General features: G+C 47.0%; 1 protein-coding gene across 3 annotated transcripts; it reads left to right on the top strand.

Moving 5' to 3' along the window:
• Positions 1–1,684: 1,684 nt before the first annotated feature.
• Positions 1,685–25,641, top strand: LOC142884547 (uncharacterized). 3 transcript variants are annotated; one of them, XM_076020252.1, is made up of 22 exons: positions 1,685–1,856; positions 4,138–4,286; positions 6,558–6,615; positions 6,708–6,831; positions 8,086–8,139; positions 9,103–9,307; positions 9,412–9,657; positions 10,761–10,913; positions 10,997–11,290; positions 11,498–13,896; positions 13,987–14,113; positions 16,573–16,678; positions 17,112–17,317; positions 18,612–18,724; positions 18,811–18,879; positions 18,968–19,116; positions 19,203–19,317; positions 19,413–19,600; positions 20,301–20,442; positions 20,535–20,661; positions 21,576–21,746; positions 22,733–25,641. In XM_076020252.1, the coding sequence occupies exons 4-22, from the start codon at positions 6,713–6,715 to the stop codon at positions 22,754–22,756; spliced, it is 5,007 nt and encodes a 1,668-aa protein (XP_075876367.1). In that variant the 5' UTR covers positions 1,685–1,856; positions 4,138–4,286; positions 6,558–6,615; positions 6,708–6,712; the 3' UTR covers positions 22,757–25,641. The 3 variants fall into 3 exon arrangements, with proteins under 3 accessions (XP_075876367.1, XP_075876366.1, XP_075876369.1); XM_076020251.1 differs by lacking the exon at positions 4,138–4,286; XM_076020254.1 differs by lacking the exons at positions 4,138–4,286; positions 19,203–19,317; positions 19,413–19,600; ... (2 more) ...; positions 21,576–21,746; positions 22,733–25,641 and having other exon boundaries at positions 18,601–18,724; positions 18,968–19,106.
• Positions 25,642–27,364: the final 1,723 nt, after the last annotated feature.

The raw sequence follows: 27,364 nt of genomic DNA, 5'->3' as shown, positions 1-27,364 counted from the left end.
GTGACAAAGTAAAGACTGTGTGGGATTTTAAGGTTTTTTTTCAGTAAATCTTTTACAGACAAAAAAAACATTAAATTGCATGTCCACTCTTTGTTTTTGTTTTGTTTTTTAGTCCAGTGTTTTATCTTGCAATAATAAAGTTACTCCACCTGGGGGTAGTATGACCTCGTTATACAGTACGTGTTGCCAATCGCTGCTCTTTGGTAATAATAGTTTAAATGAACGGATGTTTATGCACTCTTTGATTTAAAGCTAGATTGAAAATCAACAATCGTGCGTTTAAATGTTGACAAACACTTATATTCTACTACTCCACATTTAGTGCAGGAGGCTCGCTGCACTGAAGGCACGTAAATGATGTTCTTACTAGGTTTCTGAAAACGATGTCAGCAATAAACATTGTCCGAGCTGCATGCATGTCGACTTCAAATATCCAGTTTTTGTCAAAGAACAGGGGTATCACTAATTATTTTTGATTTGTTCTCAGTTCCGTTCACCGCAGGTCTTTTACCTCCTTCGCAGCTGCCAAGACAGAACGTCCGAGCCGGTTGCCTGAGCCGAAAACTCCACATTCCTATGCCGTGCTCTGGCCACCAGAGGGCCCCATTCCGCAGCTACCAGAAACCAAGGCTGAAGTCGAAGCACCAACTCGGCTTGGTTCTGCACCAGAGCCCGCTGATTGGCCCAGACGCCCACATGGCATTGAGTTTTGACCAATGGAGTTTCAGCCGATCAGGAGCTGTTGCTAAGGCACGTTAGAGGCTGGGTGGGGGGTTGAAGGGGGGTAGAGGGAGGGGCGGTGAGGGGTTCAGATCCCTGTCAACAATCCTGTTCCACCATTTCACTCTCACGCCGTGCGTCTCCTCTCCGGCTCTGCCCTCGGCCTCGCCTTCTCACCGGGAACTCGCGCTCTCTGCTGTTTTTTATCCAGCGTTCGGCGCTCGTTGTAACTGTTTACGAGGCGAGAAGACCCGGAGCCGTGTAGTAGCCCCACCTTCCCCGTCTCTCCCCCTCCCCCGACTTGGTCTTCCTGTTACGTGACATTTGAGCCCGAGTTGCACCGGCGTCCCTCGCGCTCACTACTTTTCCCGCTTCCACCTCGCAGTTCACCGACAGAGCCGAAACACCGAATTGTCGAACCGCCGCGACCCCTCCCCCTGCCCCCCAGTTTTTTGTTTGTTTGTTTGTTTGTTTTTTGTTCTCCGTTTAAAACCTCTAGAACACGGTCCCATTGGCAGCATTGGCTGTGCGCACATTTGCTCGCCTTTTAGCATACATTCGCACGTAAACCTTAAAAATATACCATTTGCTGAGCGGAGAGCGTGGACCAGTTGTACGCTGTCTGACTGTGTGTGAGAGAGAGAGAGAGCCGTAGTGGAGCAGTGGAGAGATTTAAAATATCCCCTCTACTGTACTGGCAGTGTTCCAACTCTCACTATAACACACACACACACACACACACACACACACACACACACACACACACACAAGCAGAGGAAGAGGGAATTAAAGGGCCTCTCCATGCCTCTGTCTGTCTGCTGCTACATCCTCCTCCTCCTCCTCGCTTCCTCGCCGCAAAACGTGAGAGGCAGAGAAATCCTCTGCTCCCATTGGCGGGCGCCCGGTGATTGGCAGGTCGCCCGGCCCACCTCGCCGGCTCTGCGTGCATGGATCGGTCTGCTGCGAGAACCGGAGCATCAGAGAGTCAACTGGAAGCAGGAAGGAGAGGGGGAGGAAGAGAGGGGAAGAAAGGAAGACCGAGAGGAGAGAGAGGACCGGGAGAGACGAGGAGGAGAGGAGAGAACAGAGAGGTGACAGGGGAGCGAGAGGGGGCGAACGGCAGAGACGGAGCGCAGGTAAGAAAAGGGGGATTATTGGTGCAGCCGCTTGATGTCCTGTGGTGCCTGCGGTGGCGGTTTGACTCGCGCACATTGTTCCCCGTGGAGCAGCAGCTGTGTGCGGGTCTTTTCGCGTGCATTTGTCCGTCCCGCTTGCCATCTCTCCAAAACAATCCGTCTCGGCTTGACACACTGCAGTCTCTGTGTGTTGTGTGACTGCAGACTGTGCTTGCACGTTCATGCATGAAGTCAGCACACGCACGCACACATGCACGCATGCAGGGAGAGAGACATGGTGCAGCACTGGGAGAATGATGGATTGGTGGGGAGGAAGAGGAGCTGTGTGTTGTGGTTTTGTTCTGCGTGTAACTGTTGAATGTCATGGTGTGTGTGTGTGTGTGTGTGTGTGTGTGTGTGTGTGTGTGTGTGTGTGTGTGTGTGTGTGTGCGCGTGTGTAGTGTAGCGTAGTATGGGGGGGATGCATACAGTAGTAACAAGCCACAGTGTAATGATTAACATGCGCCAGCAGTGCTATCCAAAGTGTCACTGCACTCCGCCACCCCCCCTAGAAGTTCAGCTCCGCGCGTGAAACACATTTTGCGCGCACTCTGCTTGGATTTTCATCAAACACGCAAGCTGAATGTCCAACCCCGGCGCTCGGTTTGAAGCTGAGATCCATCAAAAAGCACTGAACCCACGGGCACAGTGGCTAACACAGTACAATGTGTCCCCTCTGTGTGGCCGTCAGCTCAGGTGACCACCTGGACGTTTCAGACGCTCCAATCCTGGGTCCCCCTGACACCTAACAGAAGACAGGCTCACACACACATAGGGACACAATACACACACACACACACACACACACACACACACACACACATGCACATTCACAAACACGTGCAGCACCTTCAGTGTCTTTGTGTGCATGGCTAAAAAGGAGAGAAAAATAAAAAGCTGCACATCTTTGGCATTGTTTGCAGAAGCCTCCCCTCCCTCTCGTTCTTGACCTTGCCTTGGTACATTCCAGAGCCCCCTCGGAGGGGCTGTGCTTTACGGAGCGTACGCCGGCAGAAGCTGCCATTTCAGACAGGGGAGTGCAGGGCTAGTGGGGGTTGGGGTGGGGAGGTGGTAGCGGGGGCTGCAAGGGGGGAGGGTGGTTGTTATTTTTAGAAACCCGACTGATATCCGCCTCGTACTGTACACTCTTTCTCTGTGATTGTGGCGCTATTTTGGGGGGAGGGCGAGGAGAGGGAGGGGAAGTGGGTTTTTTGAGGGGTTGGGAGGTGGGGGAGGGGGAGGGGAAGGGGGAGACATAGGAGGGAGGGGCTCCGGATGCGTGCACGTGCGCCATGAGGTCGTCCTTCTCTGCCTCCCTGCTTCCCCCTTCCATCTGTCCTCATCATGTCTCTGCTTCCACCCGGTTCCACCGCTCTGGTGGCAGCCTATTCTTCCTTTCATGGCCCCTGCAGCCGTCCAGAACCCACCAACCCACCACCACACCTGCACATTGCACTCATGCGCCTCTGCAAAGAGGTACTCCGGTGCTATTAAGCATCCCTTAAACTGCAAAATTGGCCAGCGTTGAGTGTCAGTCCTTCAGGCTGACGGTGTGGGCGTGTGCCGGTGAGGCTGCAGGAACCTGAGAGACGAGCGAGACGAGGAAGTGGATATCAGGCGCTTGTCAAAATCACTCACACACGCACAGGCACAGGCACAGGCACAGACATTCCCCCCCTTCCACGCGTGAGGCCTCGCTCCCTGCTCTGGACTCAATGATATCATCGGTTGCCAGGGATACAAGGACACGGCGTGCAGAGAGGGAGGAAGGGGGAGGGGTTGGAGGGTGGGCCACGGGCAGAGGCTGGAAGAGAGAACGGGAGAGATTGGGTATGGAGACAGAGAGAGAATAGAGCCCTTGTCGGGTCAAGTGGTGAAGATGGTAGTGGTGGGGGGCGAAAAAAAGGAAGGACACCTGCCTTGTCGAAAGTTTCCGGCTCCTCCCACCACCCCTCACCTCCCCTCCCTTGTTTCTTTCATCCCTATCCACCTCCTTTTGGGTTGCGAGAGTGCAGATGTGTTGTGGACAAGAATTCAAAAGGAGCAGCGGGGTTGTGGTGGTGGTGATGATGGGGAGGTGTACGCTCCTCGATCTGAGACAATGAAACCTCCCTGTCTTGTACATCTGTGCACCAACTGACTGTGGTATTTCCTCACCGGCTGCACCCTGTGTGTGTGTGTGTGTGTGTGTGTGTGTGTGTGTGTGTGTGTGTGTGTGTGTGTGTGTGTGTGTGTTTGCCAGTGAGTAGAAGAGGAAGATGAGCGTGTCTATTTAAAGGGATCGGAGACTCGCCTCCGCCGTCTTCTGCTATTCCTGGCTGGCATCACCATCAAATATAGAGCGGAGTTTCACCTCAGCCCCGAGTCGCACAACCGTGTTCATCGCTATAGGTGAGAGTGAGCATGGAAACACACATACGCTCACACGCACGCGTGCACCTCAAGATGAATGTCTCAGTTTACCCTTGGCGTGAGGATCGTTGCGGTGAGGCTGCCAGAGGTTAAAGAGCTAAAGGCGAGCTCCAGCGCGACACGCATGGATGCACGTGGATCCATCTGCAGTGACAAGAGGCACGACCGGCAGGTTTAAGGTGTCGGCTCAACTCCCATCATGGAAAAGAAAAAAAAACCTCTATGCGAGCCAGAAAGGCAGTTTGCAACATCTTAAAGGTCACGGCGTAGACTAACACGCGTGCACCTCCGTTTCGGTTTGCGTTGGTTTCTTTGGAGGACTTTACCCAAACAGCGATTCAAACCCTGTTACACATGACATCATGTCGACCTGCAGCTCACTTCCAGATGTGTGGAACAGACCCCGCCGCGCACATGGGTTTAATTTTAGAAGCGTGGACTGATTTGTTGTGTAGATTTAATACCGGAGCTGCCGTACACAGCAAGTTTCCCCCCCCCCCCCCCTCGCACGTGCATTCCAGCCAGCTACACACACACAGACACACAGACACACAGACACACACACAAACGCACACACACAAACAACACAGTGGGTTGGTTTTACTCAAACGCTGGCACAGTCACAGTGGGGCACAGTGTCACAGACGGAGCAGAGAGCGAGTTTATCACTGCTGAGAAACCATTGTAGCCCACTGGGAGCTCAATGGAAATTTGAGATTGATAGTCGAGGGAAACTTTGCAGGAAGACACTTTTTGTTTGTCTCACAACAAAGCCCGGCGTGGTAAACCTAATTTATAGAGTATTTCATAGAGTAATTTGTATGAGATTGTAGTAGACTGTGTTGATCCAACCTGCAGGATGATATAGTCAAAAAAAAAGCAGCGTATGGAAGCTGAAAGAGGCGCGCATTCTTTCTCAGCAGTGCGCGCTGAAACCCTTTGTGTTCTCTCTAAGAATATATCTAAATGCAGCAAAGTCTGAAAAAGCCCGGAGCTACCGCAGGAAAAACCGTCTGACTCCAGTTGCTCTAGCAACTGGTTGGAAACAGACCCGGCGAGGGGCTCTTCACTCAGCACCCGCCGAGAAGGTTAACACGGCACAGCTGCAGCAAGTCTCGCTGCAAAAACAAGCCCATGTAGCACAACCCGCCCCCCGAAAGAAGTTTTTTTTTTGTTTTTTTTATTTCCACCAGGGAAGTGGTTACAAACGTCACACGCAGGCGCTTCAATAGCTGTGGGAAATGAAGCGGTACAGGTGTGGAAACTGGCTTCACCCCACCTGCAGCTTCAGTCTCATGGAGGTAGCGTGTTTGGCACCGGCTCTGCGCAAAGTTGCCATCAAGAGGAGGGAAAAAAAGCATTGAGAATGTGCAGAGCAGATGTCTCAAACGACGCTTGCAGCAGGAATCAAATGCAATCAGCCGCTGCATGCTGGAAATGAGCAGAGAGAAAAGCCGGGGAAAGTGTCGCGGCATGTGTTTCAATATGGAGTTAAAGTAAAGACATTACAGCCACGTGACCTGCTGTGTTCAGTTGGACCCTCCTGGAGCGGTGCACCTCTGGCTTGACTAGCCTCCGGAGACTTTTTGTCGACCGAAAGTTAGATCTGGGAGGCGTGTTCCACAAAATCAAATTGATTTTTTCCCCCTCTTCTTCTTTGTTGTTGAGTCAGGTTGCTACTCTTTTGCCGTGTTTGTTGTTGTTCTGTTAAATCTCTTTGTCCTCGCCTTGTGTTCGTTGTCTTTTTGTTTGTCTTTCTGGAGATGTGTGGGCTCACTGGCTGTGGCCACCGCTGAGAGGCTGTGATTAGACGTTACAGATACGGTGCAGCAAAACATACGGGCATAGGAAGTGAAATGTGCCGCAGACGGGTCACGTGACGTTGCGGGGTATTTGGTGTATTCAGCCAGACAGCATTTGTAGTAATGATTGTGTTAGAGTTGGTTTCCTCATTGAGTTTACATGCACAGCACGTCTGGTGTGTTGGGTCATCCTTGGTCGTCTGCTCGTGGGGGTAAGAATAGTTACCTCAGGTTTGAGTTGACAAGGTCTCAGTTGTTCACAAAAAGCAAGATGCATGTTGTTTGTTGTCATCGTTCGCATTGTGATCGATTCGAAAGCAAAGACTCCTCAATTGTTCGTGTAGTTGCCAGGTGGGAACATAAAAATTTGCACTAGAACGTGAAAGTTCTGCCTTTTGAAGTTCTAAAAGGAAAGTCCCTGTTCCTCATTCATGCTTCTTATCCACAGACCGATTATTCTTCTCAGGTGTGAAGTTGGAGGGCCTCCCAAACACAGACCAAGACTGGTAATGATTGTCTGCATGTACTTCACGAGATTCTTTAATGTATTACAAATGTAAGTTCCAGGCTAACGTGTGTGTATGTGTGCGTGTTTCAGGCTGCATGTATCACCCAGCAGAGCTGTACTCTGGCCGTAACACCTGGGACTCCTATCCAGCTGGAGGACCTAACCGAGGACAATGGGCCCCCGTAAACAGTCGCCCCTGGAGCCACACGCAGAGGTCAGCAGCACTCACGTGCGTGCACACACACACACACACACACACACACAGGTTCCCGTCTTAAAGGTTGTCAGTCACACAGCGGTGCACGTTATCTTAGAAGCGCTGCTTCCACAGTATGTTTTCAACACACTTGTGCTGTGATTGACAGGATGTTAATTCTAGAGCAGCAACAACGAGACCTCCAATGAGGCTCTGAGAAACAAGGAAGACGCTTTAAGAAAGGAGTGAAAAGTGTTTAAACTCTTTGTGGTATTCAACTGTAAGCCTTTTGTCAAGATACACTGGAACTAACTACCTAACTACGGTTGGGTTTGTTAGGTTGGACTGTTGCAGCGAGCACTCCAGCAGGTCGCGCTTGAGTCTCAGCTGTCTTGTGGTCACTTGAGGGACCAGCCCGTAAACTGAAACAGTGACAAGCGCATTCATAACAAAAAAAAAGTTCTTAACTCCAGCCATAGCTGGGAGCACTCGAGCTCATTCAAAATCCAAAGCAGCAGGATTCTGCAGAATAAACCTGCGACTTCATCAGAAGCAGTGAGGTGACAGTTGAACTGTAGGGTGTCCAACTGTTGCTGGAATTAAGGTTGCCGTATTTGTTGCTGACTATCTTTATATAGGTGGTGTTAGCAATTGCAACAAGTGAAATACGTCAGAGTTAACTGTAAGTGAATGATCGAAACCAGCAGCGCAACTCCAGATAAAGAACTAAATATTATAGAAGATGATTCAAATAAAATCCAGATGTCTGGGCTGCGTAAGCTTCATATGATGGAAAAACACAAGACCATAATACTCTGCTTTAGGGAGTATAAACATGTACCCAAAAGGTGTCTTTGTCTTTGACATATGTCAACACCATGGCCCCTAATGTTAGAGTCTGTTTGTCTTCAGACCCAAGCCTCCATTCACTCCTCTTTCAAAACATCTGAAATCACTTCTGACAAGATGCAATGTTTACAGTATGTGTCCCAGTCACACAGGTGAAACTAATGCATAACATCTGTTTGGCGCCATAAAATATAGGTAAAAAAAAAAAAGTTCTAACTTTATGAGCAACATGTGTGTAGGGTGTGCCTATTGCAACTATGGGCCAGAACGTGTGTAACTCTTCAAGATATATCGTAACCAACAAACAATGTAAATGTTTATCAAGTAAAACAAACATTCAGGAAGTGATGGACAGTGATGGGGTTCTGAGTCAGTGAACAGGATTAAAATTCCACGGATTCTGTTTTTTCTTAATGCATACAGATGTCAAGAAGGCCGTAATCAATCAAATCATCCCTCAAGTCATCTCTACAATCGGTGAGTAAATATTGAGTGCATTGTGTGCAATTTTTCTCTTTAGTCTGTGTAAATAGGTAAAATTATATTTAGTGGATAAAGCCGCTTAAAATACTTCTCTTCAAAGAAAAAAAATCTGCCCACCTTCATTGCCTTCTTCTCAAGGAGCAAAGAGTGTGGCAGTTGACACCACCATGAACACAAACTTTATCACATATATTGTGATTACATGTTGTTAATCTGGTGTACGTTGCTCAGCTGAAGCCACATAACTTGGTACTAGTGTTGTCAAAAATATTGATCTATCGATATTTTTTCGATACTTAACATTAAAAACGATACAATGTGACTTCTCCGTAGTATCGATATATCGGTACTACATCGAGGCGACGTGTCGTGCCGCCAACACACACACACAAACACTCCGAGTGCGTCAATGAAACTTTGGCGGGACTTCAGCTCGATCGCAACCCCCCGTCCTTCACCCCCTCAACAAAACTTCTGCGGTTGCTAGTATTGAAAATCGTATCGTAAATCAATACTATTCCAAATATCGTATCGCAGTCTGAAATCCAGTATCGTGACAACACTACTTGGCACCGATATGATTCCAGATCAATACAGGACCAGTATTATTTACCAGCACTGCAAAAACATCTTTCATGTGCCTTCATGTCAGTGAGTGCAATATTTTTCATTTTGCCCGTGATAAACAAACTCCAGACTGCTTCTCTCTGCTCCGATCTGCTCAGATCAGTGATTGCATTAGTCATCAGCAGGACGTGTGTCTGGTCTGGTGCGGCTGCACTCTGCCTCTTCTGCTCACAACAGAGCAAAACGGAGCAGGAGAAAGTGTGGCCGTGTCTACACTGGGGTTGGTTAAGGATAGACTGAGATTGAAATAACAACCCTAACACACTTGTATCAAACTGTGTCACTCAGCTAAGACCTAACCCCACCCCCACCCCCCATCTCCCTCCTTAGGGGCGAGAGAGCGGTCCTCCATGTCCACAAGGGGCACAGACATCCTCCCCGTCCGTGGGAGGACAAAACTCGAGTGTTCGAAGCCCAGAACTGGCAACATAACCCTGCGCGCTCGCTCCATCACCGGGCCGGCACCAACAACGATTACGTAACAGGACCAGGAGATCGCTGTGCAAACTGGGACCACGGTGTCAGCAGCTCTCTGGTGAGGCCCTCCCCCAATTGGGGAGCGCGACCATTCTGTCGGAGCGTGCCACTGTTCTTCTGCTCACGAGCAAAACCTTTCCCCTCTCCGACCCCGACTGACAGCACGGGGTTCCTCGCCCACATCGCACCAGCAGGGACCTCCAATCCCTGGCGGAGAGATGGGTCCCCTCGGAGGGCTACCGGAGCTTTCCGGGCAGAATGATCAACAGCAGGCCGGCACCCTGGAAAAGGCCGGCCGTCCACCAGCGTCGGGACCAAGTGCATCCCCGCAGTCCACCCCCTCCGCACTCTTCGTCCCCAAGGGAAGAGTGTCCGGCCAAGAGGAGGAGGAACTCAGGACCCGACCAGGTGACGGCACCACTGCACGCAGCAACGGAACTTTAATCCGTACTTAAATGTGGCCTTTAGAAAATGTTGGGGTACTCAATGGGCGAATCATCTCTCCATCCCATTCAAACGAGACTCATGTTAGCCAGGTAGTCGTGAAACAAGGGGGATTTTAATTGGTAGCGATAGACGCTCATTTATTTATTTATGTATTTGAGAGGGACAATGCATTCCAACATAGATACAAGCTTGCAGCTGATGTGATGCATGTAGAGTTTAGAACTAATGCAAATTCACAGTACCTGCCTGGTTGGGGCTTTTCCACAACATTGCAGTACAATGAAATTTACACCAATTATACAGACCATACCATGCAGTTCAATAAGTCAATGATCCAATATTGCATTTATATAATAAGAAACATTCACTCACTCTCCTATGCAATATACACACAATTTAAAGATGAGTAAAATGTTGTTTTGTCTTAAACTAGGCTTTAGTTCTGGTGGTAAACATCTTAAACTCAAAGATAGATTTTATTTCTGATGACTGCGAGTTCCACAGTTCACAACTCTTACAGGAGAAGGTTGACTGTCTGAAAGTTGTCCTGCAGAATCTGATTTTGCAGTTTTAATTTTAGGAGCTTCTGGTGACTCTGTTGCTGTTTTGTCTACAACAAATTGACTGAGTGGCTCAGGTGTTAAGTTGTGCGTACATTTAAAAAATAATTTAAGAAAACATAAATCACTATAGCTTTCAAAGTTTAGTAAGTTATACCTTTGAGGATGTGGCAGTGGTGGGGATGAGTCCCGATGTGCCTGGTGTGTATTTGTCTAAACTCTAGCCAGAAACAGAGTGAAGTGAAGCAAAATATAACATTCCTGAAAATAAACCTTCAGTGCCATTGTTTGTTTCTCTTTATACGTCATCCAGTAGTCGAAAGTCATCACCACTGCAGGATCAATGCTAATGCTTTGAGCAATCAAGCTTGTGTCACTTTTTGCTGTTGTTGAAAACTAAACTTCAGTTGTTTGTTGAGTGCCACACCTGGCTGGAGTTTGCAAGTTTAGTTTGTCAACCCCCCAGTACAACCCCATCCTGACAGTCTCGTCTCTGTTTTCTAGCCATCTCACCCTGGATCCAGGCCGCTGCTTGCGCCCCGCGTCCCGTCGCCCCCTCGCCACCACCGCTGCAGCCAGGACGACTGGAAGCCTCTCCACGACAGAGGAGCTTCGTGCCACCACTCCGACCACAGGACCTCAACGACTCAGCAACAGGTCGGCCCGCCCCTCTTTCAAAGGAGCGTGTGACGGCTTAAAAAGTCAAGGAGCGTGTCTGACACCTTCGATTCGTTCTGCAGGAAACCTCTAAAGCACGCGCTGGGGGGCACGGCTTCAGCAAGGGCAACCTGGCGGTGGTGCAGAGCCACCCGAGCTCTGACGGCCGGCCCACACGTCACGGAAGCAGAGGGAGGGTGGACCGGAAAGCCCCGTCTTCACCAGCAGACCACACTTGTGTGCCTTACAGCCACCACAACCATCATCACCACTATCAGCGGCACACAGGCCAACCCAAAAGCCAACAGCACAACAACCCGTCACAGCACCACCTAGAGGAAAAGGACCAGCGCAGCCATCACCACAAACAAAGCACAGTGAGAACAAAAGCGCATCTGCATTTTTAAAGTATTTTAATGTTCTTGGCTATGACAAAAAGGCTACACAGTCAGTGAATCCAAATTATTCTTTATTGTATGGTATTTGGGAAAATAACTAAATAATCCCTCACCAATCGTTGGCCTTTAAAGTTTGTCTGGATTTCGGTGCCCTGAACAAAGTCTGATGTAATTCCAACTCTGCAGGAACCTCAGTGGAGTCATCAAAGAGGCACTTCAAGGGATCCGGCGCTCTCCGGCTCTGCTGGTGCAGACCCTCCTCCCTACTCCTCCCGCGGAGGATCCACCGCCAGCAGTCCTCACAGTCCCTCCAGCCCCAGAAAAGACCCACCGACCCGTCGCCACAGTCCCATGCTCAATGGGCAGAAACTCCAGGGAAGCCCCAGTCACTGCCCGAGACCTGGCCTGGCGTCCATTACATCCCTCGCAGCTCATGCCGGCGGGCCCAAATCCAAGTTTTCAGATGTCAAATACAAAAAGACATCAGAGGGCCCTTGTTCGCAGGAGTCTCCCCACAGCAGATCAAGACCAAACAAGCCCGGGAAGGAGCTGAAAGAACACAAAAAAATTAAAGAGCCGTCAAAAAGGGAAAGAAAGGGCGAAGACAGGAAAAGGCGTAAGAAAAAAGAAGAAAAGAGGTTGGTAGAGAGGAGGAAGAAGAGGGACAAAACCATAAAGAAGGAAAGAAAGGTTGTCTCACAAGGCGAGCCGGCCGAGAAGGGAACGTTGACTCCTGACTCTTCCACTGAGCCACGCAGCGACTTCAAACAGAGAAAGGCTGCAGGTCCGTCGTCGCAGCATCAGGGGCCGCCAAAATACAAGCACAGAATTCGACCCGAACGGGCAGAAAAGACATACAGATCGTCCACTGACACCATCTCACAGCTGTCCTCGAAATCTGCCAATCCTAAAATGGCCAAGAAAACCCGTGTCCTCCCCAAAACTGCCTCTAAGGAAAAACTAAAACACTCGAACTCAAGACCGCCGCCGACCAAAAGGACACCTAGCATCGTTCCGTCACGATCCGAGGACCAGCCAAAGTCGAAGTGTACCGACACTCTCCCTTCTCTCCTCTTCAAGGCCTTGGCTCCTCTTACCACCGGCTGCTCTGTGAGCCTCGAGCGGCCGCTCCACGGCAAGGACGGTGGACCGGGGGGTCTTCTGAACGCCCCAGACCTGCAGCCCGTCGCCGTGATGGGAAGCTTACAGGAGCTGGGGGACAACCCGGCCAACACCCCGCCTGTCCTCAGCTGGCAGGGCTCCCCGGTGTCGACCCTGGGGGAGGACGAGGAAGAGCTGGAAAAGGGGGTGATGATCAGACCGGTCCTGCAGCCCAGCCCCACCCAGTGCTTTTCCCCTCCTCCTCCCGCCGAGAGTGACGCCTCCGAATACTCCAGCAAAGAGGCTTTCGAAGACGCGCTGGATGGCCTCCGAGATGGAGCGTCCGATCTCTGCCGACCAATTTGCATGGTGGAACAGGTTCTCGGGGAGGAAAGTGGCGGGGAAGCTTCCAGGTCTCCTAAACACCGGCGCTGGCAGTGTCAAACGGGCCTGGATGACGTCCTGAAGAGCCTGACCAACTTCGTGGAGGACCAGAGGGCCACGTGCCGAGGCGGCCCTTTCGGGGGTCCCAACAGAGGAGTCAAGTCATGCTCTTCCCTTGCTCTCGGACCGAGTATCCACTCATGTGACCGACTAGACTCCCGCCCCAAATCGGACCCTGAAGCCAGCTGTCTGTCGCCAACTCACTCTACCTCAGAGGGGCTTTCGGACTCTCTCGCTGTGATGGGTCCGAGGGAGCGTGGCGGCGTGGAAGAGCAAGAGGGAGAGAGGAAAGACAGGCCGCGGGGTGAAGACGCAAAAGAGAGAGTCGAGTCCTCCGTCCTGGAAGGGTCACTGAGTGCGAGGCTGAGGCTGACAGCCACAGCAGCTTCCCTCAGCGGCCGCGTCACCGCCAAGGAGGGGGGTGAAAGCGACAAAACGGACAGGAAGAGAAAGCAAAAGGCCAGGGGTGGGGCCGGCGAGGAGGAGATCAAGATCAAAATCAGAGCCGTGGAGAGCAGAGTCCTCTGCCCCAAAATCCAAGTCAACGAAAACGCCATTTCAAGACGGCGAGAGTCGGCCGTCATCTCCAGAGACTCGCCGCGTCCTCTGAAAAGCGCAAAGGGCCAAATTCCTCAGGAAATTAAAACACCACACAGCAAGGACAGTCGGAGATCAAACAAAGGCGTTGTGGAGGAGGAGGATGAGGAAGATGGGAAACTAAAAGTGAAGGCCGAAGAGCGAGAAAATCTGAACTCGTCGCCATCCCTGAAGTCCCAGAGCCTGTCGTCCGCTGGAACAATCAACCAATCCAAAGTGCACGTCTCTGCACCAGCCGGCAAAGGTCCCGTCTCTGCTCCAGTGGACCCTCTCAAACTCAAAGCTCTCTCCCTGGGCGTGTCCAAGGAGCTCAGGATCCTCCTGGTCAAGGTGAAGAGCGGCGGGCGGCAAACTTTCAACATATCGGAGCTTGAGGAGCAAAGAATCCCACTGTCCAAGATCAGCATCGTCAACACAGCCTCCGAAGTGGTCTGCGCGTGCAAGTGAGTCTCGCCCCTGCTTTCTTTTCTTTCTCAGTGAAGTTGTCATGATTCCAGCTTCTGTGTTTGATTGCGATTCTTTTTCTTCCCCAGGGGGACGAAGGTGAAGGGGAAATTCAAGGAGTCCTTCCTGCTTCCCGCCTTCTCTGTCAAACCCAAGATTGCTGCCGACGTGCCCATTCCCCGTGAGAAGCTGAATCCGCCCACGCCAAGTATCTATGTAGGTACCGCTTGGAAAAGTTGGGGAAAAAAATAATATACCAGTAAATCATAAAAAAAAGACATGCCTGAAACTGGCAATCATCCATCCATCCATTTTCAATACCTGCTTCTTCCTGAGATCAGGGTCACGAGGGTCTGCTGGAGTCTATCCCAGCTGTGACAGGGCGAAGGCAGGGTGACACCCTGGACAAGACACCAGTTCATCACAGGGCCACATAGAGACAAACAACCATTCACACTCACATGCCCACCCCCAGTTCACCTCACAGTCCCTGTGGGAGGAAGCCGGAGAACCCGGAGAGAACCCATGCAGACACAGGGAGAACAACTCCACACAGAAATGTTCGGAATCGAACCCACAACCTTCTTGCTGTGAGGCAACAGCGCTAAACACTGCGCCACCGTGTCGCCCTTATTTCCGAACCATCTGAAACTCAACTAAACTAACTAAAAGGATATCAGAATAATTCTGGTGTCATAATGTGTATCACGTAAGTGTCCCACTGTTCAGCGGCAATGAAATTGAAGAAACAAAGCTTTGATACAGGAATATTGTCATTGAATAATATTTTAAGCGATTTGTATCCATTCATCGTTTCAGCTTTCCATCATCTAACATTAAGTCTGAAAATACCTTTGAAATACGATGACTGTATTTTTGATGACTGGAAACCATACTCAAATGATACTCGAGTACTCAAGTTTACCCAAAGAATTCAATATATTTAACGTAGGGAGGAAAAATTGTTTTTTCATGATTTTATCACTTGATAAAGAAAGCCAGATGCCCAGGACAGTGTGTGAAACCAGGAGGTTTGGTCAGCCTACCTTGCGCCCGTGTTAGTGGCCTGGCTATCGGCCACTCTGTCAGCCAACCACCACAGTGAGAATATCTTGTGATCCGCTGACAACCAACTGTAACGGCTCATCACTCACACAGTCCCAAAGCTTAATTCTCGGTTCATGCTGAACAGCAAGCGGAATTCAACAGCATGAGCCCCACTTTGTACCTGGTGCCAAACCTCCCCAGAAAAATAAAGGCTTGCAGCTATGCAGACCACAACATCTGTTGGCTGCGCATTTCCTGCCTCTTCAATATGGAAAGTTATATTTTTATGAATCTTTCCCATAATGCTTTGCAGACCTCGGGAGCTGGGAAGGGCGGCTTGCATCCTCCAGTGGTGGAGGGCCAGCAAGGCCTTCTCTGCTGGCATAAACTTATTTAAAAAGTTCATTTTCCCATAAATATGACAATAAGATAATTATCCATAGTCTGTTCATTTCACGTCATATAATATCAACTTGGTTGCTAACCCTTGGTCCATTTCCATTGTTTTATATTATGGTACAATTTTTAGCCAGTTATATTTCAGCTGGCTTGTGTAGTCAGGTTATATGAAATCTGCCTTGGGCCATTGAAGGCTCCTGTGCAATGTAAGTGAACTGACCACAGACAATGCGATAGCCAATCAGATCTCAAGTCTGCAATGCCAAGGCCAGCTAGGTGGTCTCACGCTAAACTTGACACGAATGTTTCCAGTGATTGGATAATCAATGAGAGCCTGTAAGACGGAACTCAACCCAGAGATCAGTTAGCTAACACGATGAACCCACAATGGCTCAAGTAGAAGATCAAGATTTAGTAACCGAATCATCTGCAATTTAGAATGAAAATAGCGTGCCGCATTAGCCCAGTAGCTTCACCAACATCTTCAATTGTTTATTAACTTAATAGTTCAATAGTTTGTTTTCTTATCGTCTCGTTGGTGCCTACGAAACAGTGACAATGCGCAGTTTATTGGAAGTTTGAACAACATGTTAAAGCTGCACATAGTGTACTTTAGGTGGACTTAAAAATCTGTTAAGGTGTCTCCTCAAATGTCCTTTTTCTCGTATGTTTTGACAGTATCAGTGGCCTTAATTTTGTACTCTTCAGTGTGTTTTTGAAATTGCTCCGAAAACGTGAGTGTTACTCGACTAGGTCACCTATATGAAATGTGTTAGTGTGATTCTGTAGCTATGGATTCTCGAGCCGTGGTTTCATATTGAGGGTATTATGAGGGTGTATGCATTTATGGTGGACTAAATCTGACGTCACTGATGGCATCGCCGTGAAATCCAAAGTATAGTTTCTCTCAGCGGCTTAAAGTTGTGGAGTGTGTGAATTCCAATCTCTGATAAATGTCCTGCACATACGCTGATATGAACTACAGAGCTGGAGACAAACCAACTTGTCAAATCCGCTGGCAGCTCCGTCGGACAGTGTTTACAGGAACCCTGTCACTTCACATAGTTTGCTGTAATTACAGGCTTTTAGCTGTAAGACTTTAAATTGTTTTGGCATTTGTCCGTGCTTTTAAGTCTCATTTTTCTTTATTAATGGTCATAAGAGCTCACCAATTGTGGCCTGTTTCTACCACGTTTAATGTTTTGCTTTTGTTTTTTGTTTTTCTGCAGTTGGAGAGCAAGAGGGATGCATTTTCCCCAGTCCTGCTCCAGTTCTGCACTGATCCCAAGAACGCCGTCACTGTCATCAGGGGCCTTGCTGGTTCCCTCCGCCTTAGTAAGTGCATATACCAAAGTTGAACCAAAATATTCTCCTTGTTCCTCTAATTCTAATAATTGTAATCCTAATTGGTCTGAATTGATTTTACCATCAATGTATTTATTTACGAAAATCAGCAAGAAAAGAAAGATACTCAGCAACTGAGTATAACAATATGTAATATGTAAATGGTGTTTTCATCTTTATGCTCCTTGAGTGATTTGTGGAAGCCTCTGTTAAAGCAACTTTCCAACAGTGCAGCATGCTCAAGGAAGACCCTTGATTTTCTAGTGTTTTTGACCATCATCCTTTTTCTTAAGTCAAAAAAAAAAAAAAATCAAGCAATTTATCTATTGATGCAAACATTTTATCGCATTTCCTCTCGGAAAGAGAGTTTGAAAACACCTGTTGCTTTACCTCTATATTCTCTCCTTCTTTCTCCCTATGCAAGACCTTGGTCTGTTTTCCACAAAGAGTCTGGTGGAGGCCAATGCGGAGCACGCCGTGGAGGTGAGGACTCAGGTCCAGCAGCCCGCCGATGAGAACTGGGACCACAGCGGCGCCAGGCAGACGTGGCCGTGTGAAAGCAGCCGCTCGCACACCACCATCGCCAAATACGCCCAGTACCAGGCATCCAGCTTCCAGGAGAGCCTGCAGGTAGACATTTTCCCTTGAGGCAAACTCTTGGCAGGCATCTTTGTTTTGGTGGGGGTTTGTGGACAGACACTCACTGAAATTACCTTAAACCAGGTCTGCCATAAAGGACATTGACATAGAGGAAAGAATAACTACAGTTCTTCTAACAGTTTTGTCCGAATTTCTAGCATTAGAATTAACTAATTTTACCAGAATTAAATACTATTTGAGTATTTTGATACTTAAAAAAATCTCAAATGTCTGAGACTGCTGTAGCCTTTAAATCAAAACTCTCAACTAGTTGAGACATGGAAGGCCTGAAAACAAGATTACACCACTTCGTATGTGCAAGTAGTTTCTCACCGCTACACAGTGCCATGCTGAAGACACAAGTTAACGTTTAAAATAGCTTATAAATAGCTAAGCCAGGTGACTCCCGTTTGTTCAGATTGTCCTGACTCCCTCTGGCACGATTGCCACTGTCCACTTTCATGCAATCGTGATCAAGGCGGTATTGAAACAAGGTCTTCATCTGTGCAAATGCCCTCTGGCGCATGTCAACCGGAAAAAAACCTCTTGCACATGGCAGCAGCAGCAGCTTTGAATTGTTTCACTCTACACTCTCAGGCACGGTTCCCACTCCTCCTGCGGTAATTGTCCAGGAAACTGAGCTTCTTGTCGGTGGCAGTTTATTGATTTTTTTGTCAATTCATTTTTCTTCAATTATTATTTTCATTCAAGCTTTGAATGAAAATAAAAACCTGGTATATTCTGCCTCGTTACTAGGTGATTATACAAGACCAAGAAAAATATTTCATAAAATTAAAATATCTCAAAGCTCCCACGGCCACCCAACATTCCCCCATTAGTTAATTTTTAAAAAATCATTAAATAATCGGAAATGGTGATTTGCTCTTCAAAGAGAAAAAAACAAACAAAACTAGATCATCATATTTAATTTAATCTGAAGATGATTTCTTCAACTACTTAGTACAGCAATTAAGCTTTCAATTTATTCTTAATGAGGTTTCAGACACAGTTTAGCTCACTACTTCAGTCTAATGCTGTAAAGTAGGAGCAAATGATCTAAATGCGTGAATACAGTGTGTAACAAGTCTTAAACTTTGCAACAATCCTTCTAATTCCAACTGGAAGCTCATCGGCAAGTTTGAATTCCTTGTCAGTTGTCTAAAGTGTTTGCAGGAAAACAGCAATCCTGTTTTCACAGTTTAGATCTCGTTGAACAGTTCAGCGATGTCTCTCATCTCCAGCTTTTGGCCCCGCTGTCAGCTAAGCTCATGTAGATGTGTTACAGGACGAGAAGGAGAGCGAGAATGAAGAGGAAGGAGAGCAGCCCAAGACCTCGGAGCCATTGGCCAGCAGTAAAGCGGCTCCTGCCTCGACCAAGCCGGCCTCAGGTTCTCTCAGGTTGGCACCAGGATGTTTCTTTTAAATCTTCGTTGTTTCTTTCTTTTCAAACCGCACTTAAGCCAGGCTTTGCTCCCTCTCCCCAGCCCCGAGCAGAAAACAGTTGGAAAGATAATTAAATTTGGGACCAATATAGATCTGTCCGACCCTAAAAGGTGAGATTTTTCCTTTTCTTTTGTAGCTTAAGTGTCTCCAGGTTTGGTGATGGAAGGTTTTAATCCGTTCTGTCCATCTGCTCGCCAGGTGGAAGCCCCAGCTGCAGGAGCTGCTGAAGCTGCCGGCGTTCATGCGTGTGGAGTCCAACAACAACATGCTGAGTCACGTGGGTCACACCATCCTGGGCATGAACAGCGTGCAGCTCTACATGAAGGTGCCGGGCAGCCGCACACCAGGTCAGGGCGCACATGACGGTGCGGTGGAGGCTTCAAACTGGCGCCGCGTCTTGACTCAACAAGGTGTTTGTGCATCGCTCCCCCAGGCCATCAGGAGAACAACAACTTCTGCTCGGTCAACATCAACATCGGGCCGGGGGACTGTGAGTGGTTCGCTGTCCACGAGCACTACTGGGGGGCCATCAACACGTTCTGTGAGAAGTGAGTCAAGACACTCTCATAAAAAAAAAAATTAAACAAAACTTTGGAAGAAGCTGCAGTGTCCCTGAGCGACTGTGATGAATTGTTCCAATCAGGCACGGAGTGGACTATCTAACAGGGTCCTGGTGGCCGGTCCTGGAGGACCTTTACAGTTCCAACATTCCTGTGTACCGCTTCATCCAGAGGCCGGGGGACCTGGTGTGGATCAACGCCGGGACTGTGCACTGGGTGCAGGCGGTGGGCTGGTGCAACAACATTGCCTGGAACGTGGGACCACTGAACTGTGAGTGACACGGCCCAAACAGCGAGCACTGACAAACAGTGGTCGACGGTCATGTCTCTGTTTTCATGAAAAAGTTCCCCCGCCACCTTCTGGTGTATTTTGCCCACTCAAGATCCTTAGACAAAGTGTATCCCTACAAACAACACAAGAACTGCTACGGTATAGGAGTGCAGCAGACCACCAGGTTGTCATTAACAATACAGCAAATACCAGCAACTATCGATGTGAGCATGTGCACTGGATTTGGTTCTTTTGCTCGAGCAGGACCAACAACTTAGACTCAGACAACAAGTCATAAAAAGGAAGAACGGTAAATATTCATTGCTATATGGGGACGCACATGGCTGAGTTGCTGTGAAATCAAGTCACTTTTTTTTTTTTTTGCATCACAGGGTGTTTCAGAAGAACACTTGCGACTTGTGTGTCCCAAATTCCTTGAAAAAAATTCAATTATTTTTCCTCAATTGAACCTTTTAACCACTGCGTTGTCATTGCGACAAAGAAAAAAAAAACTTTGTCTTAGAAAGTAAAGTGTGAGTGACAGGAGAATGGTTTGCAGACTAGTTTTCCCCAAAGCAATAATCATGCCCCTCAGTTTCCAAGTGAGGGTTGCGACCTGCCTCTCCCACGTCATTAACCCAATGCTGCACTTCCACTCAGGGTCCAGTTCACTGACTTGCCCCTTTATCATTCCTCTCAGCTTATCAATACCAGCTTGCGTTGGAGCGCTTCGAGTGGAACGAGGTGAAGAAGGTCAAGTCCATCGTCCCCATGATCCACGTGTCTTGGAACGTGGCTCGCACCATCAAGATCACCGACCAGGACACCTTCAAGATGATCAAGTGAGATTTCTTCTTTTCCTCCCGTGCCCCTGTGTGTATGCGCGTGTGTACGTGTGCGTGCGCTCACATTGTTCCCTATCTGCCCCCATCAGACACTGCCTGATGCAGTCCATCAAGCACAACCAGATCCTGCGAGAGCAGCTGGTGGCCGGCGGGAAGAAGATCTGTTATCAGAGTCGCGTGAAGGACGAGCCAGCCTACTACTGCAATGAGTGTGATGTGAGTCCCTCCCTGCCGTCCATGCCGGGGATGTCACATGACCGGCGTGACCAGGTGCTATCTGGTCCTGATGGCCCCTTGATTTCGAGTTTGAATTTCTCACACATCATCAGCATTTATTTTTTTTTTTACCAGATCTTAAGTGCTGCATAGCCAATCAGATTCCTTCCAGCTCAGACAAAGGCAGGAAGTGAGTGGAGGCGGCGGAGGGCTGGGATTGGCGAAGATGCTGTCATTGTTGTAGTTTTATCAGAACACGCTAAAAAAAAAAAAAGAAGCAGCATGTTTTCCCGTCAGCGCAAAGTGACTTTGGCAAGAGTTCAGCGAAGCACAGAGTCACAAGTTGGCACAACAACTGGGTGGCAGTGGACACTGGAGTTATTCCTCCGTATCACTAACAGGAAGCCGCAGGAGATTGTTGCAGTGACCCAACTGGCTGCAAAAAGGCTGATTGGTCCATTTTCAATATTATTGATAAACGAAAAGGTTCATCCAATCACTTTCCATGTTTTTTTTTCTGATAAGCCCACCATTTCCAAACACTTTGTACGATTCTCCAGATTTTTGGAGACGATAGGCACCCTTTAAACGGTTTAGTTATCAAACACAAAACATAAAAAGAAAACTGTATTGTGAAGAGGATTTGCCTTAACAAACTGGCTGCAGGCCCAAGTGATAGCTAAGGCGAGGCGCAAGTCAATTGACAGAGTGCATCCGGTGGGGAACACTTGCAGCACGTACAAGAAAAAAGTGATATTTTTAAATTTGGTGCTAAATTATACAGCACTACAACAAGTGACTCTAAGGGTCGCGCTTGATTAGAAGTAATGTTGCACAGATAACATGTCAATCAACAGTGACATATTGCACAGGAGCAGGAGATGTGAACCACAGGCTACTTACTGTGTGCGCAGGTGGAGGTGTTCAACCTGCTGTTTGTCACCAGCGAGAACAGCACCAAGAAGAGCTACGTGGTGCACTGCGAGGACTGCGCCCGAGCCAAGAGCCCGGCGCTGGCTGGAGTGGTGGTGCTGGAACAATATCGCATAGAGGAGCTGATGAGGACCTACGACAGCTTCACGCTGGTCAGTCGCTCTCTTTTATTTCTTCCCATCTTTCATCTACAGGCAACGATTAACCCTTCAGTGCATAGCGGCCTCTTCCGTCGACAGACATTAGGACGTCATTTTCTGTCAGGGCACATCACTGTGTTGCTAGGTTTGCGCATCATTCACCACGTTGCACACTCGAACACCGTCTCCGGACACTGCCACCTAGTGGCCAACCGTTTTAGAGCGCCACCTTTATTTTGTCAACCAAGTTGGCCAAGGAAAAGGAAAATATCAAACTGTTCAAGGATGTCCTGCCGGCCCCTCTACAAGAGAAGACACCGAGTTCTTCTTCTTTTTACACATCCAGTAGTATCTCCTAAGCTGGATAGTAGTTTACTATAAAACAATGACAGTATAGAATAGTTTGGTAATACATTTTAAAGTTGTTGTTTTTTTATTTCATTTCTAAAAATAAATACTAATGAAAGAAATCCTGGCTGAGCTTGACATGCATGCATGAAAAAGGTTTAAAATAATTTTAGTCTAATGTAACTGTCCTGCTCAGCAAGTTTTCAAGCCAATATCATGCTTACTGTATAACTTTCCTGTACCTTTCCGGATACGTGGACTCGGCAAAAAAAATAAAAAAAATAATCTCTAAAGCGTGCCCGACCTTTCTAAAACTGTACCTCATGTCATGTGAGGTCGTGGCTGATAAACACTGAACGGACAATGCTGGACGCTATTAATAGCCACGTTCTGCTAAAAGCAGCCCATTGCATTGTGTATTGTGAAGTAGCCCGTGGGAAAAGAAAACAATACAGAAGAAATACCGAGAGGGAGATCCTCTTGATTCTTCTGGACTTACGTCATCACTGGACTACGTCCACCAAACAGTGACATTACCTTATATCCTGGTCTGTAGCTTGTTCCATTAGTGTTGATTGTGGCAGGAATCAAAATAGTTCTCCTTCTCATCCCCCCTCCCTCCCTCTCTTCATCTGTCTCTCCTCTTCCAGGCTCCGCCACCCTTTTCAAAGTGAGGACTCCTCCCGGGTTTCTTTCAGCCACAACCAAAACTCAAAACGGCGGCACAACTGTTGTCTTCGAGGCAATCTGTTCTTGACGAAGAAAAAAACAACAACAAAATAACGCTCTGTGAATCAGCCAATCATGTTTACTCAGTATTGTTTACATCACACAATAAGGTATGGATCCTCAGCAAATCCGACTAGAGCTCACCGTCTTCCCCATGCCAGCTGCTGATTGGACGTGTGTTTTTGAAATCTGAATGACTAGACTGGTACTTCTCATGAAAAGCATTTCAGACGTTTGTAAAATGTTAATGATTATAATAACAACAATGTGAGCACTGCTAGCACTGAAAATCAGGTTATACATCCAACGGACACTGCTGTGATTCAAAAGCGTCAAGTAGCCGGTTCTGTGTATTGATTCAGGTACTTTTATGCAAAATTACTAGGACTTTTTTTTCTTTCTCTCTTTTTTTTTTACGCCAATCTAGTTATTCTACATGTCCATGAATTTGCTGTGATTCTGTTGTACCAGCAGGGGAAGCCTTCACTGGAGAAGTAGCTGATTGTCATATTGAGGCATTGTATCGGTTCCCGTTCTGTTCGGTATTCAGGTAAAGTCTCCAACATTTGTAATTCCTGTCTGTATAACTCTTTGAGGTGCTATTCCAATCGTATTTATTCTCGCTAGATACTGAGGAGGAAAAAAAAAGTTTTACCAGCCTAGAAGTACACCACATTGGCCTTGAGAACTGTATTTAGGGGAGAGGTAATTAGAGGATTCAACACCCACACAGGCAGTTTTATGTAAAACAAGAGGTGGGGAAAGAGAATCAAACTTTTATCCGTTTCTCTAAAATACGGGTTTATTGGAGGACAAATATGGTTTCGTTCTTAGTAGTAAAATGCATAATATAGATGGAAGACCTTTCCAGCTGTCTTCGTTGGTGTGGTTTCCTGGACACACTCGCAAAAAAAAAAGAAAATCTAATGACTGATTTAACGTGTTCTTTTTTTAAATTACTGTCGTTGTTTGAAATGGGGAAACCAGTCCCAGTTTTATACCTCTTTTGTTTCGGCGTACTTGTTTATAGACGACAGAGAAAAGTAAATAACTGTAAATTGTGAGTGGCGTGCACGGACGGATCGGAGGGGGGCACCGGTGCCACTTTGAGACTTTGGCTCTGAAATGTGACACAAACTGTCCCGGCGGTGCTCTACCAAAGTTTTATGCAACGTGTTTATCATCGAGAGCAGATGAATCAACGTGCTGGCCGATCCGTTCCGATTTCCATAATACAATAACTCATTTGCACCATCCAGCTGCTTTTAGCGCAGAGCCAGGCTGATACTAAGAGGGTTTTTTTAATCATCGATTTTACCCTTTTTTTCAGTCCTTTACTTTTCTTTTGTAGAAGTATGGAATGACCAGCTGGTTACGAGTGTTGCCGCTCGCCCAGGTCAGGTGTTGGTTGCCCTTTGTGATTTTAACACAAACTGCTGTCAAGAAGTGACAGATGGACGTTTCTCATCGGAAAAACAAAAAACAAAAACATTGGTGGAACCGGTGGGACCTTTAACATTTGTGCCGTAGGTTGAAATAATGATACAATCATGCAGACAAAATAGGGCCTGTTCTCTCACGTTTACTGTCTAATCAGCTGACTTGCACGAAGAATTGTGCATCAAGCGAATGTTGGCCCGGCAGCTCAGTAAAGTCGACCTCTCGCAGGAAGCTGTTAGCAGGAAACACTGCTTAGAATACAGGAGGTGAAGGCATTTACTGTAAATGAATGTTTATGATTGTTGCCACATAAGCATAATAATAATGTCCTCCCCCGTCGGTCTGTGCACACCGCCGCTATGTACATATTGTATCTGTTTCAGGTTTTATCAGAAGACTTATGTAGTTTTTGTTGTTCTCAATGAAGAGAAAAAAAGAAGCTGAATTTGTATATGGTCACTTGTTCACCTCCGTCACTCTACGTTTTGTTTTTTGGTTTGTTTTAGGTTTTTTTTGTGTTGTTGTTGCTATATGAAAATACACTTAACTTAAAGCGGAAATTACTGCAAGGGATGGCATTTGCTCCCACTTTTATACCTCTTTTTCATTGTTGTTAGTTTTCCTGGAGTTTTTTTTAATCGGGGGGAGGGGGGGCGGGGGAGGGGGGGGCTTAGAAAATGAAGAATTGTAAATGGTGACATTATTTATACTTGTACATGGTGGTTTTCTTATATATTTATTGCATATCAAAGGGTTCTCCACTTGACAAGGGGCTACAAGGTATCTCAAAGTAGTGCGTCGTCATAATGAGAGAACGGGGGAAGTGCAATCGGAGAGGGCGGTTGGATTTCCATGGTGCTAGACTCCTCCTCGCCTCAACGGCCCCTCGTCACTCAAAAAACCAAGCGGTTGGTGCTCTGAACCATTTCTACACACAGTTTGCAGAAATAGAATGATGTCTTTGTACTGTATCCAAGAATCTGAACACAAGATCTTTTACAGTCCCCTCCCTCCGCCGTATGAATTTCATAACCTTGAGGCATTAGTGGTTTTATGATGAGCATTAACGGTAGTCGTACTTCCTGACTTCACTTTTGCAAAGACTTTTCCACACGTAAACTTTTGATGAGATTTCTGGGGGGCGGGGTTCTTTTAAGTGTGTGGGAGTGTGCGTCTTGTCCTCATTTTTATTTTCATTTGAAGGATGTAAAAAAAATATCTCTTTCCTCTTGACTCGTTTGATTTTATGCTGCACTTATCGTTTCTTTAAAAAAAAAAAAAAAAGATCTCACATAGAAAGATGACCTGAGCCACACCTGTCTTAAATCCCTCTGTGATATTTCTGTGACATATTGTTTTGTTGTTGAAGAAAATAAAACATTTTGATAAATTATTCACCAATGAGTCGTTGCCGTTGAGAGTTTTGATGATGTTGCAAGAATATATATATACATATATATATATATATAGATATATAGATATATTTATTTTTTTTAATAATTTTTTTTAAAGCATAAACATCATTTTAGACATTTACCACTTGTGCTTGAAAAAACAACCCATAAAAATGTAGTTTAGTTGCAGGCCTTTAAAAGGACTAAGGACAGAGTGCTGCATATGATGCTCGCTGATTTGATTTGGCCAAACTGATACACTCAATCTGCAGTATATTTGATTAACTTTCAGCTCAAATTGCTTCTCATCGGATTAAAATCTACTTTGGTTTTGGCCCGAGTTCCTGTAAATCAACTGCCATCAGCTGCACTTTTTACCTTTAAGTTTCTGGGCACCACTGAAATTGTATGTTAATATTCCCACTATAGTGATTGTTGTATAGTTTGTGTTGTTTGTTTATAGTGCTGCAACCACAGACTTTGTGGCTGTATAAGACAGACGCAAACATTATTTTTCTATTTGTATTGTCAACAGGGGGGGAAAAAACGCTTTTACTTTACCAGGGTGTTTGTCAAGGACCATTGTCTTGCTGAAACGTCCAACTTTGAAACAAGTCACGTCCTAAACTTCTCAGCATCAGTCCCATGCACGTCACTGTGCACATGCTCCTTACAGCCATTTGTTATGTGTGTGTGTGTGTGTGTGTGTGTGTGTGTGTGTGTGTGTGTGTGTGTGTGTGTGTGTGTGTGTGTTGCATATGTCTGCGTGTATTTTTCCTCCTGAGTCAACCTCTGATGTGTGACATGTGCTGAGCCCTGATTGCTTGCTGTTGTTGCTATCGTATAGAATCTGTCGACTTATGTAGGTGCAGACGCACGGTGACGAGGAGCTGCTTTCATAGGTTCCTGCTGTTGCCGAGGCAAAACCAGCCAGCAGTACTCTGACAGACCACTAGGTGGCTCTAGTGACCCACCTTGTTTGGATCAAGCACAAGGAAGGAGATTTCACTTAAACTCCAAAATATTCTATGAAACACACGCGATTCGGCCGCAGAGGGACACAGTGAGAACCTCTAGTTGTTCGTAATACTATTATCCGCTATGTTTTATTTATTTATTAATTTTACTATTATCATATCCTAAAGTGTGTATTTACGCTCTGAAAACCAAATTTAGACATGTGACAGGGGAATAATTTGTGTCAGCATAAAATTGGCCACCTTTTGGTGTGTGTGAGACTCCATTCTGAGCTTTTCAGTGCCGGTGAAGCATTTCAGGTAAAAACAAACAAACAAACAAACAAACAAAAAACTAAAGAATCACCAGACTGTCTTATCACCCTTCTATTTGTAAAGCAGTTTTGCTGTCTTCACGAGCTGACATCATCCCCAGGGTTCGAGGACATGCGATTGCTATAAGTAGACGTGGGGACATCTCACCGTTGGACGTGGACACAGCAGCGGATATCCTGCTTCCAAGGCCAGGATGTCAGCTCTTCCTCTACCAACCCCCTCAGACACTGACATACTCATGCAAACAAGACTTGGGCATTGTTAAGGGCCAGAGCTCCCATTTCTCCAGCATATTTATTTTTTGTTCGCAGAGAGACTAATGTCCCAGAGTCTTTGATCATCTGTCCTCATACCAACTGGAAAAATGACTCTTCTCCTTGGGGAAAGTAAATATCTGAGGGGGGGAAAAATAAACAAGAATGCCCAA

Source organism: Nelusetta ayraudi, unplaced genomic scaffold, assembly GCF_046127955.1.
Source record: "Nelusetta ayraudi isolate G7.1 ecotype Tasmania unplaced genomic scaffold, CSIRO-AGI_Nayr_v1 ptg000011l, whole genome shotgun sequence".
Lineage (NCBI taxonomy): Eukaryota > Metazoa > Chordata > Actinopteri > Tetraodontiformes > Monacanthidae > Nelusetta > Nelusetta ayraudi.
The sequence above is the reverse complement of the archived record's forward strand: the minus strand, read 5'-3'. Positions and strand labels throughout refer to the sequence as shown.

Bases quoted from the DNA above. Each gene is read 5' to 3' on its own strand.
- LOC142884547 (XM_076020251.1), top strand. From the start codon at position 6,713: ATGTATCACCCAGCAGAGCTGTACTCTGGCCGTAACACCTGGGACTCC. The intron at 10,914-10,996 runs GTCGGCCCGCCC...TTCGTTCTGCAG, and splicing joins CCTCAACGACTCAGCAACAG to GAAACCTCTAAAGCACGCGC. The intron at 19,601-20,300 runs GTGAGTGACACG...CATTCCTCTCAG, and splicing joins GAACGTGGGACCACTGAACT to CTTATCAATACCAGCTTGCG.